General features: G+C 36.5%; 2 protein-coding genes across 2 annotated transcripts in view; one reads left to right on the top strand and one right to left on the bottom strand.

Moving 5' to 3' along the window:
* Positions 1–3,653, top strand: part of si:dkey-246i14.3 (ephrin-A4) — a 94,509-nt gene extending 90,856 nt beyond the window's left edge. Inside the window, exons 4-5 of the mRNA XM_036592877.1 lie at positions 63–95; positions 2,996–3,653. Of these exons, the coding sequence (XP_036448770.1) occupies positions 63–95; positions 2,996–3,090 (128 nt within the window). The 3' untranslated portion in view covers positions 3,091–3,653. The remainder of the gene's footprint in view (positions 1–62; positions 96–2,995) is intronic.
* Positions 3,654–7,178: 3,525 nt separating this feature from the next.
* On the bottom strand, positions 7,179–11,967 carry LOC118814108. The gene is made up of 2 exons (XM_036579772.1): positions 11,882–11,967; positions 7,179–8,924 (listed from the first exon to the last, which is right to left on the bottom strand). Exon 2 carries the CDS (start codon positions 8,905–8,907, stop codon positions 7,354–7,356), a length of 1,554 nt encoding a protein of 517 aa, XP_036435665.1. The 5' UTR covers positions 8,908–8,924; positions 11,882–11,967; the 3' UTR covers positions 7,179–7,353.
* Positions 11,968–12,816: the final 849 nt, after the last annotated feature.

Here is a 12,816-nt window from a genome sequence, read left to right as displayed (position 1 = left end):
TTTTCCGCCCAAAAATAGTGAACGAACTTACACTCTCTCTTTCTGTGTGTGCTTCCTTTCAGCAACGACTGGAAAAAAGCCGGAACAAGTTAAGGGTCAGTATGAATTTGACACTAATGGTGATTCTGGGTTTGAATATTTAAAGCAGGAATGCTCAGCTTGATCCTGCAGAGGTTACTTCCAACCTTGATTAACCTGAGCAAGTTAACACACCTAACAAAACCTTCTCGAAGGAGAAGTGCTGATCTAGGATCTGGTCCTGTCAATAAAGTCACACTGTTAAAATGAATTGAAACTCAAGGCTCTCTTTGAGGTTCCTCAGCTTGCCACACTAGCAGGTCCATTTAGGGAGCCTCCAGGAACCCTTTAGAACAGAGCAGTTTTCCAAGGAACTTGGCTTAAGCTTGATGGAACCCAGTGACATAGAGGTTCCTGCAAGAGCTTGTAGAATTTCAAGTGTTCTTCCAGGAACTCGATTATATGGGGAGGTTCTTAGAGGCACTAATTTATCTTTAAGTTCTTTGAGTACCATTTTGAATATTCAAGCACCGTACCTTTTTATAAGTGTAAGAGAGGAATCCGATCCTAGATCAGTGCTCTTACTTTGAGATTGTTTGTAAATACAGGCCTTGATCCATTTAGTAGAGGCCTATGGATCCATCTCAGTCTTCTCAATCTGAATCACAAGTTCATCTCAATATTACATGGAGATAAACTCTCCAGAACTGGAGCTGATATAAAATATTTTATAATGCCATTAATGCATTTATCAAAGTCTAAATATTCTGTATTCCTTTTTTATGGTATAACAGTGGTTCTCACACATTTTGGACAAAATAAAACCCCTAAATAAGTAGGGATTGGCATTTCAGTCAGATTTGATATTTGAATTTGTAAGGCATTATACCAACACACACAGGACTCTTCAGGCTACCACACACTGGGCACGTCAAGCTGACGGCAGGTTTGAAATTTTCAAACCATTGTTTTTAATGAAACCTCCAACTTCCAGCAATGCTCAGTGGCCCTGACCTCAGCACCTCTCTATTACAGTAATAAATTAAGAAAAAGATTAAACCAGTTAATAGCAATTATGGTGCCTTTATAACTTTTTGTGCACGTTAATGTCTGCAAAGGTACAAAGTACATGTCAGAGGGAGAAACTGTCTTCCACAGAAGCTACTTTTCTCAGCTGCCTGAAACGCCTCTTTTTCATTTGTTACAAGATGATGCAATCTTGTAACACAATCCTTATTGCCTGCCTACCGCAAGCTTGGCACACCCTCAAACAATGCACAGCAACTACTAGAGGCAGAAAAGAGTTTGTTCAGTATTGTTGCCCTGTCGAGAAGACGCTGACCTGACTTTCAGGATCGGACTTTCGCTGAACTGATACTGCAGAACCAACACTGTTGGCAAAAAACCCATACCGGTGTTTAAAGCTGCTCAGGAGAGAGGGGTCTGCTAGGCAGGGGCGGAACGTGTAGAGGCGGAACCACTATGGCGGTTGACCAATCAACAGAGTGGGCAAGTGAGCACACTGGGCTTAAAGATACAGGAGCTTTTGTAGAACATTCCAGACAGAGGGTTAATAGAAATGTACAGTATGAGAAAATTAATAGCTTTTAGGTCAAGGTACGTTCAGATTAGTAGGTGACAAAAAGACAGGCAACCAGTCATTTTATATAAAAGAAGGCGATTTGTAGCTGCGATTTAGCATCAGTCAATGCAGCGACAGGATGACAAGGGACAAATCAAATTGAGGTTTTCTCAAAAGGTCTCAAATCTTTACTCCACATGCAACAAGAGCAGCCCTGAACATACCAAGAGGCAAACATCTTGCGACATGAGCAGCTTGACTCCTCCAAATTTGAATGTACAGTTGATTAACTGATACCAAACGTCAGGAATTCACTAAATGATGTTGAAAGTTTCACTGCATTAAATCTATATGAGTAGACTTTAAAATGAACTTGTTTATTGAGGTTTTCAGTGCTGCTTCCTGTGTCGTGTAGCTATGTAGAGTAGTCTGTGTCAGTGGTTCTTAACCTTTTTCACAGTGCGACCCTTTTTTGAGGTTAATATTTCTCAACCCCTTGTATGTCAGCCTATCCCCCTCCAGCTCCCCCTTCTGTCTCCCACACACACACCAGTATACACATTAAAAGAATTATAGACAATTAATCAAATAGTAACCCTACTCATTTACTGGGCCTGCATTCCTTAGTTAGCACTTCACCAAAAACCACAACCCTTTAGCCTGACACTAAAAAAAGCTTCAAGTTTAGCAGCCAATCAAGATACTCCATCAGTAATGATCTCACCCAGTAGAAATTCATAATCAACATTGGTCTGTCTTTCATGGCTCATTGATGGAGCCATTCAGCAGTGCTCATTTGTGCTTATCAAATGTATTTTTTTATTTTTGACAAGGTACATGTCTTTGTAGCACCACTCTCACGACCCCCTGGGACTACATCCCCACCCCCAGGTTAAGAACCCTTGGCCCATGTGGATTTCTGATGCACGCTGCAGCACTTTCTGTCCTGTGTGTGGTAGCCTTTAGTGAGCTTTCTGCGGTTTCTTGGTTGAACCAAACAGATTAGAAGATCTGATTAAAATGTCCAATCCGGGCTCTAGACTGCCCTCTAGTGGAGAACAGAGATCAGACATCTCATTGTTCTTAAATATGAGAAAGTACAACATTAGAGAGAAGCTGATTTGCTTATCAAAATCATCACCTACAATCATCATTTCACAGAAACTTCACAGAAACTTTCACAGAAAATTTCACTCACCTACATCAGCACATGAGGCCTAATGGCACCTGAGTGCTGTTGGTGCCATAAGCTACATATTAGACACAAGCTCATGTTTTTTATATATATATATATATATATATATATATATATATATATATATATGTATATATAAAAGCTATAATGTTATTAATATACATTATTACATTCTAATCAAGTATAACATTCTTTCACAGAAAGTCCAGCTCCCCGCAGTGGTGCTCATCCCGGAAGATCCAGTTCACTCCCTGTCCTTTCTCTTATCCCTCTGTTTCTTGTTCTCTTTGTATGATCATTGGAAGACTCATCCCTAATGAAGCTAAGAACCAACAGATACCAACAGAGCATCGACACATCAACGCTGACGTAACAAAACCTTGTATGGTAACTTTATAAGACAATGTTGTTCTAGTAAAAAATCCACTGATTATTGAAAAAATTCTGAATAATTCACTTGTTGAGATGTACACTAAGTCATTCAGAGTGGATTGATGTGACATGGTACATTGCAGAAAAGCTTACCCACCAATTTAGTTACAGTGGTGGTGTATGGAACCAGGGGTTGTCATGTCTACAATACAAATATAGCCATTTTATTTACTATCCAAAACCATCAGTGAACCTATATGTATCTTCACTATCTTATGTGATAGTGGTAAAGTTACCTTTGGGGATTGTTTTGCCTAACAGCACCATGCATGTAGTTTGCGGCTGTGAGTGGACTTGAACTGTATTCGTAACCTTTTTATGTAATAGTTTTCATAACCATTTCATAACCATATTAATACATTTCTGTGAGAGAGCTTTTAGAGGCATTAAACACTACCAACATCTGGTTCCCATCGCCACCACTGTGAACAATTCTGACTCTCTAGAATGGAGCATTTCTCATCAAACCACTTTAAATGACTGTTTACATTAAAACAATTTAATTATCTGGAAATTTTGAAAAATCTGCATTGACCTTAATGTCTGAGATGTAAATTTGGACCATTTTTATTGGTCCACTCATCATGAAATGTTCACATAATGTAAAAGGCAGGTGGTCTTTTCAAAAAGAGGTACAAGGTTTTGAATCGACAGTGACCGTATTTAATCTCCAGACAAATTAGAACTCATGCATCTGGAATCTCTTCCGATATCCAATGCCTTTGTGTACACATACTAATACACGCACCTCTTCACGCACCCTGCTCACTCTGTCATTTTTGGAGTGGCACTAATCTCTCTCCCTCCATTTCCTCTCTCTCTGTTCGCCGGCTGCCTTCGCTACCCCCCCACTCTCCGCTATCCGCTCCGATAGAGCCTCAGTCTGTAACAGGCCGACACTAATCTACCTTCAAAGAGCTGTTCCTACTGTTTCCTTTCTCTTCATCCTTCCATCCTTAAAAATCAGACATTCCTTAACTGCCCCCCCCCACTCCGTCCATCTCTCTCTCTCTCTCTCTCTCTCTCTCTCTCTCTCTCTCTCCGTTCTCTTACTGTACGTTACTACTGAACTGAGCCAAAGGGGAAAGGACAGCAGTGGACGCCCCTACAGCACCTGCGCTGTTGAGAAAGAAGCCCAATAAAAGCTTTCTGTCCATTCATCAGCTTCCAGGAGTAAGCTGAATTTCAACTGTTTTTCTTTTTTCTTGTTTTTTTTTTATTTTTTTTATTTTCCTCCACGCCACCAAAGCAAGACCACATTACCCTCAAAGTGGCAAAACTGTATTCGCGAGCTTGTACAGCATTTCTCATTGAGAATGTAACACACCTGAGAAGATCTCTCAGGAAAATGGTGGAACATTCTGGACTGAATAAGGCTACACGCGGACCAAATCAGAAGAAGAACGTACCACTTCCTGCTCAGCCTCCGCACCAGTCAGCAAAAAATCACAGAAGACGCCTCACTGTTCTCATCTCAGTAAAACCTCTCCTGATTGGTCGATTCTTCTCACCACTGTCGGTCAAGTCTGAAGGTAATTGGACAGTTCACTGAGCACTTAATCAGGTTCGGATGATTTGTTAGTCTTTGCTGTTTTTTCAAAGTTCTAAGTCTAATTTTTTGAGGAAAACAAATGTAAAATATTTTTCTAGAGGTTTTTCCTGTTCTGTCTACGTTTGTAGAATTATTTGCATAAGTACTGGCACCCTCTAACAGACATGATTCTCCCTCACTGCTTATTTCTCTGAATACGGAATATTTTTAGGTTAGGTTGATATTTTTTTAATCAGTGTGGAGTTTATGAAATCAAAGAAAACTATTTTTTGTGCCACTTTTTATTGCTTCATGTTATGGTGAAGAAAATATCTAACATATTCAAGTCCTACAATGATTTACATTACATTCAAAAGTTTGGAATCAGTGTTTTCCACATAAGAAAACTAAATATGTGTATGAAACAGTTCTTCAAAGCTAATCTTCACAGCTTTCAAATAATTAATAGGGCACTAGGAAGCTGTAAATGATTGATGCGTCCAGAATGAAGAACGGAGCCGTAGAATGTTCTAAAATGGACTGAGAAAGCTGAAGCACATCTAGAATTAAGTTATAATAAGGTTAATATCCAAAATTAGTCATATTTCAGAAGTGGAGATCAAATTTTAAGGCGGACAACCCAATAAAATATAAGTAGATAATACAGGGTATTATTTATCTAACTTCTTATTTACAAAATTCAGGAAATATTGCATCAAACATCTGAAAATACCTTTTGGGTAATAGTTTATAATATATAAATCCACCCCATGTGAGTTATTATTGTATAAAAAATAGCAAAAATTGTTAATATGGCAAGTGGTTTCAAACTTTTGAATGGTAATGTACATCCATGAAAAGAATAATTTAAAAACCACATATTTCTGTTAAGTAGATGAACTGGGTCTACAATTATACTGCACATTTCTATGCAGTAATTTCTGTATTTTTATTTTGGGAAATATATTGGATGTGAATGTTTCCTCCATTTGTATGGAATATTTTTTCACAAATTCTATTTTGAATCATGTTAGTAGGGATGCCAGGACATTACCTTACTTTAAAAAAATGAGGGCTTTCCAGATTAAAAGCTTCAAACAATCAGTTTACAGATAAAAGGGTTTTGTACTGGATTGTATTTCTTCTTCTTTTTAGGAATTTGTTTGCTGTGTATAATGTGTTTTTCACATTTTAGTGAAGAGTTTGGCATCTTCTGTGAAGAGCTACAAGCTTAATCGTTTTGTGTACTGTGAAATGAGCTACGCCGAATAAACAGTGAAATTAATTCTGTCTTTTATGTTTTTATAGCACATGTTAAAATAAGATCTACACTACCACATAATCAACCCAGCTTCTTGAAACTTTTACACTTCTTGTTCTTTTATGCTTCACAACTTATTTCAAGTATATTTTCTCTTCAGAAATTAGGGTAGATATGAAGTTTAAGCCCACAATTTACTAACACTTCTGATCATATTTCTGAGATCCATTTTCAGGGTTAAGCTCAGGAGGTTCATATACATTTTGAAATACTACTCAGAGGGCTGACATTTTCTTAGTGACATTTTAGTCTGCAATTTTATGTGCCATTTGTATTTGTGTTTTTCTTTGTTTTATTTTGATACAATTTACTGCAATCTCATACATACAAACATGCATCAACTCTGTAATTAGTTCTTACTGTAGTGTTTCCAGTAATGGTGAGTATGTAGATACAAACTAAACATTTGTTGGTCTGTTGTCAGCATTTTTTTATAGTCTTGTGTCCTGTAGAGGGCAGTGTTTGTCTCCTTCTACCAAAGGAACCCACCCTGAGCTATGATAGATGTGAGTAATGCCATGAATGTGCCATTCTTATTGTCTCATTAACTGTCACAAACTTCAAAAATTGTTTTTCATTGAGCGATTTAACTGTTTTTTTCCAGCTCTGATACATTGAATGAAACAATAAAAAACAAAATAAATAGGTTAAATGAACAAAGGATTATTTTTCCATTCAAATCTAAAAAACACAACTAATCTGTTCCATTTTTTACAGTGTAGAGTGAGTATGTACATGAATATAGATATGAGTACTTCATTACTGTCTGAACAAAAGTTTGTATACCCATGTATATACAATGGCAAGTTTAAAGGAGAAGGAAAAAACATTCTTAACTTATAATGGAAATTATTGTAACAACATTTTCTTCTAGGTAATTTATGAATACGTCTATTGGTCTGTTCATAATGGAAGTTTGGTCTGTTCCAAATATAAAGAGTAGCTGGAGTTCTCAAATGCAAAAAAAAAGACAAAAATGGGGATACAAGGTTTTTTGCAATACACCAAAAACACATACAATAAAAAAGTGAATAGTAAAATTCATAAAATTATTATACAGAATTTGCTTTCTTTTTATATTACAATTGATTGTCTGCTACTGAATGATGTTACAGTTTTCAAATATTTACACAAGTAAGGGTAATGGCATTACAGTGTACTACTATTGCATAGATTTATTGCATTACATTATACTACAGTTGCACCAATCTGTGCACAGATTTAAATAGGTATATTATAAATAATAAATATAAATGTAAATAGGCATCTGAGTCTTATGGACAGATATCATTGTTCAATGACATTTTTAGTCTAATCCCAGAAACTTCCTTGAATTGCTTCACCAGCCTCACAACTGTCCCAATTCTGTTTGTTTCTGTCCATATAAGCAGGACATGTCTATAATGGCTAATGCTGGCTGTGCTGTCAGGTCTGAGAATCTGATCTTTCAGCTGGTTAAGTGCCAGAGTGAGAATGGGGTTGGTGAGAGGACAACTTTGTCGCAAACGTCTGAATTTACCTGAAGACCGCCTGCTTTCACGAAGAAGACTCTGCAGAATGCTAAAGTCTTGTGGGGGGGCAGGATGTATAGGTTTAAGATTCTCAAGGCTACTCGTTAGGAAGGAACACTTGATTTTCTGTGGTACATTTGCAAAGGTAATCTTAAAACTGAGATCACGCTTTGCTTTCTTCCGATTCCTGAAGGAAGGGGTAATGAACACCTTAAGGCGCTGGGCCAAAATTAAGGAGAATATCAAGTAGTCAACATTGAAGATGTGTCCATTTCTTGATTGATGAGATTTTTTGAAGATTGGAGGTATCCATTTGTTTTTTATCATCAGGTTGTAGTTTATCTTTAAGACCTCTGTCATTGGACAGCGAAATTTTTTGTAGTGCTCCACTGTCAAATTATCTGGCCTTTGTTCTCCAGATTCAGTCAAAGACTTGATAGCACTCAGTATTTCTGCACCACTAATTTTCCCTGATCTCCTGTCTGGTTCTCCATTGTATCCAAATTCCACCACCATTGAGGCGACATCTGGAATTTTTTTTACAGGCTGCTGCTGAACTATGAGTGTTAAGACAAGAGGTTCATGATCAGAGATTTTCTTTTGGTCAACTCTGTGGCTTGTTGTTTTATAGATCTCACAACTACTCACTCGTCCCACAGTGTTCCCTGGCATGAAAAACATGTCTAACCTGGAATAACTGTCTTTCTCACTTCGTGTGAAGCCACTGTCTGTGGAGTGTAAGTGTGCCCAAACATCTCTGAGATTTAGAGATGCAATGAAGTTCTCTAAAATGATTCTTAGTGCTGAAGACCCTGTACACACAGCAGAAGATCTTCGATCCAAGTCTGAATCCAAAACTATGTTGAAGTCCCCTCCAACCACCAGCACCCCTTCAGCTGTTTCCTGTAAGTACTCTTTCAATGTATACAAGACTTTTCTGTCTTTTATATGATTGTACACATTGACAAGAGTGTAGAGTTCACCATATAGATGGCAGAAGAGCACAATGTAACTTCCACTGTGATCTTCATCATGGCATATGTACTCAAATGGTACATCATTTCTTATTAGTATTGCAACTCCTTTGCTTCGAGGTTTGTACACGGTGAAGTAGACTTTCCAGCCAGACTTTTTAACCATCTCCAACATCTTGTAACCCTTTGGCCCAATATGTGTCTCTTGTATAAAGGCAATATCAGCTTCAAGTTTTTTGAGTGTGCACAACCACTGTAAATACTTCTGGCATAATTTGCTTGTGTCCTTAATACCCCGAGTGTTCCAGGTAACAAAACGGAGTTCTCTTTCTTGCGAGGTCATTTTTGATGGTGGAACCTCTGCAAATACACAATTTGCAATCATAATTATTAGTGATGACATGATTTCTGTTCATTATATGGCATAGTATATCGCTGCTGTTGGAACAAAACCTCGTATCTCCACTTTTGTCATTTTTCAGTTTTTGACAGAATTTGAAAATGTCTTTGGCCCTTGACATTGTGTGTAAATTTCAAGATAATTGATCAAAAAGAAATGACTCAAAATGACTTGGAAAAAAGTCTGGTCACATTGACTTACATTAAAAGTAAAGCATGTTTTGTCCCTCTAATGTAGGGTTACCATTTTGGAAATACGCACTTTTGTTCTGACAGCAGCGATATACTAATATATACTATAATATATAAATATTGTAACATATTTGACTGTGCAATTGAAAGTATTGACTAAACCCAAGCAATGTCCTACATTAATTTTTTCCTGAGACCACAAAGGAATTTTATATTGGTTTTTAATTCATTTCAAGGCCATTCTCTGAACACAACTTAAATATAGCCATAGACTAAATTACATGGCCTATGACAGTGTCAGCAAATTAGGCCCATAATGTATAATATTATCATTTTCACTGTGGTTTAGTTATATTAACATCCATCATGTTTATAATTAATTTGCATATACCACAACCATCTGTTTACTTATGTAATAAATGACAGAAGGACAGTGGTGTCCAAACTTTCTTCAAAGAGGGCCCGATCATACCATGTCAAAATACCTGAAGGCCAAATATTATTCACAAATAATTATAAATATAATCATGTAGAGTAATTAATTGAATCAAGAGTCTTGTTGGCAATCCATTCTGTGAATTTGGTGATGACTTCTTAAATGCGTATAAAACTGCCATCAAAAGAGTTACAGCACATGCATGTTTACACTGGACGGAGTAAAATGGACTAGCATGTAGAAATTAGAGCTTTCTGTGAGCTTTTCTTTCACTGTATAAAAGATGCACAAGGCTTCTTTTATTGTTGGATTGCTTATTCAGTGCTATCTGGATTGGTAAGCACTTGTAGTACCTATAAATGCAACAACAGCATTCAGAAATTATTTTATTAAATGAAAAGAGCAGACTAAATAGCATAAATAACCACATTATCATTTGCCCTTAAAGTGTTCATGTTCATTGAACTACTGAATTTGCTCTGATAGAAGTTGCTACTTCCCTCATAGAAGTTGGTGACTGAGGTTCTAGGGCTAATTTCGAAGTAAGGCCTAATAGTATTACATCAAACTTAATGCAGGAGCCCAGTTCTTTGTTTTTGCTGGCCCAGAAGGCTAGCCTGCAGGAGTCAATGTCTCTCACTGATTCACTGACTGACTTACTGATTCTGTTGTTGAAACATGAATGCACAAGCATTGCCTGAGTCACACAGCAGGCAGCGCTGTACACCACTAAATATTGCCCTCATACCCTCCCAAGGCTAATAAATGAAAAGATAAATTAATAGATGAAAGAAAGCAGAAATGCATTCATTGAAACACATCATGGTTCTTACGGTAACAATTTTTGATGCCAACAACACATTCCAAAAAAGTTGGGATGGGGGCATGTTTACCACTGTGCTGCATCACCTCTTCTTTTAACAACACTAAGTGTTTGGGAACTGAGGAGACCAATAACTGTAGTTTTGAAAGTGAAATGTTTTCTCATTCTGGTTTGAAATAGGATTTAAGCTGCTCAACAGTTCAGGGTCTCTTTAGTCATTTTCTGCATTTCATAATGTGTCAAATGTTTCATTTGGTCTGAATTCAGGCAGGCCAGTTTAGCACCAGGACACTCTTAATACGGAGCAATGCTGTTGTAATACATTATATATACATAATATATATTATTTTTGAAAGGTTATTTCTGACACAAATACCACGAAAATCTATGAAGACTCATGTGTTGTAAGCAGATTGTTAATGTATATATTTCTAAAATAGTATTCCAAAGTTAGAACCTCACTTTTCAGCATCATGGTGCAAAACATATTAATAAATGACTGACAGACAAAAATAGAGTTATATAGAGTAAAATATTTCACAAATCAGGTAGGTTAATTTTAGCCCGTCTAGATAATCATTTTTTGTCTGAAAACTTGTCATAATTTTTATTGTTGTTATTGTTGTTGTATACAGTCATGTGATGCTGAATCAAACTAGTTTATGTTACATTGGCTGATGAATTTACAAAGTGATCATTCACAAAAAATAGCAGTTAACACTTAAAATATATTCTGACCTATAACCACTTTCATCTGGTGTCATAAACACTTGAGGGACAAATGCTTTGCAGTTGAAAAATAGGCTTGCCCAGTCATGTTAATTAGCAGGACTGGGCAACCACACTGTTGACAAAGTACACATGCAAATCATACCTCTTTTTTCATTTGAAATTAGATATAAAGAGTAGTCAATCGTTCTACTAACATAACGACTTACTGACATACTGACATTTAATCATTTAATGTGCATATAGTACAAACATCTTTTTTGGGCATCTGAAAAAATGAATATGTAAAGTTATATATCAGTGCAGTAGCCATTTATTTGTTTGAAAAAAGTACTAAAATTAGTATAAATACAACTAAACAAATTAAAAATCCAGTGTGATTTGATGTTATCCATTTCCAAAGCATTCCCTAAGGAAGGCCAGTATTTACAGTTACCATCCAATAGTTTATCTAATGTATTTTTCAAATTTTTACCAATATCTGTAATTTTTTCAAATCTTCTTACGTTTTACAGTATTTGTTTCTTTGTATCTATTCTAATGCTACACAGTTTTAATAATGCAGCAATACACTTACTGCTGAGATAAATAGTGTAAAAAATTTCCAAGACTGATAGTCGTTCTATTTTTTTCCAGAAAAAGGTACTATAAATTACTATAACATACTATAGATTTTCCAAGCCCTTTTTTATATTCTATTATATTTCCCCCTTAAATTCTTTTCAGGTGAAAACTTACCCTAGATTCTTTTTTTCAGGTCCTAGTTGTGCTTGGCAGTCAGCTGGCTGTGGTGCGGTGGCAGAAATAAATGTGCACACCTCATGAGGGTGGTTTTAAATGAACGGTGACAGAAGTGAAAGTAATGTGTATGGATAGACAAGCTACACGTTCCTACATAAGGACACACTTTAGATAACTGCTGGTTACCTAATTTGGTTTGGAATAAATGCACAGTGCAGAAAATGTTGATGATTATTCAGAGTATAGCCCTCTTTGTATCAGAACATACAAGGAGAAGCGCTAGTGTTTGCCTTTCATCCACTTTAATGATGGCTCATGTTCTGGTCATTTGCAAGTCGCCCGGGCTTGAAAAACCTTGATTCTTCATCCATTGCAAATGGGTTGTAACACTTAAGTCCTTGCTTGGAAGTTGAGAACTCTTTGGAGTTCTTCTGTCTTGCTCTGAGATGCAGGCAGAGGTTTGCAAATGAAGTTTGAAGTAAATGTGTTCATAAATGTGAAGAATTGTTTCCAGTAACTAGCTTAATTTAGCAGAATTAGGATCATTCTCTGCTTCTGTTTTTTCTTCCATTTTTTTTTATAACACATTGAGAAGCCTGAAGACCCAAACAGAGCACAGAGTATTCTGGACAAACACTATCCATATGGTTGCCAGGGGCCAGAATCAACTTGACCTCTTTATAATAATAATAACAGAATAACATTTTTAATTTCTCAATATCAAATCTACATGATGTACACATTAGTTTTGTAGTAATAACTTACTTAAACTACAAGGCTAATGTAGCTAACAAGCAGTGGACACTTATATCCTACCAATTAGCAATGTGCCAACATCATGTTTTTACATTACATTTCTTTTAGAACAGTATGTTCTACAGTGGCTGAAACTATGACAAAGTCCACATGAGTAAGTCTGTGTGAGACTACTT

This window comes from Colossoma macropomum, unplaced genomic scaffold (assembly GCF_904425465.1).
Source record: "Colossoma macropomum unplaced genomic scaffold, Colossoma_macropomum, whole genome shotgun sequence".
Taxonomy (NCBI): Eukaryota; Metazoa; Chordata; class Actinopteri; order Characiformes; family Serrasalmidae; genus Colossoma; species Colossoma macropomum.
This window is presented reverse-complemented; position numbering and strand designations above follow the sequence as displayed.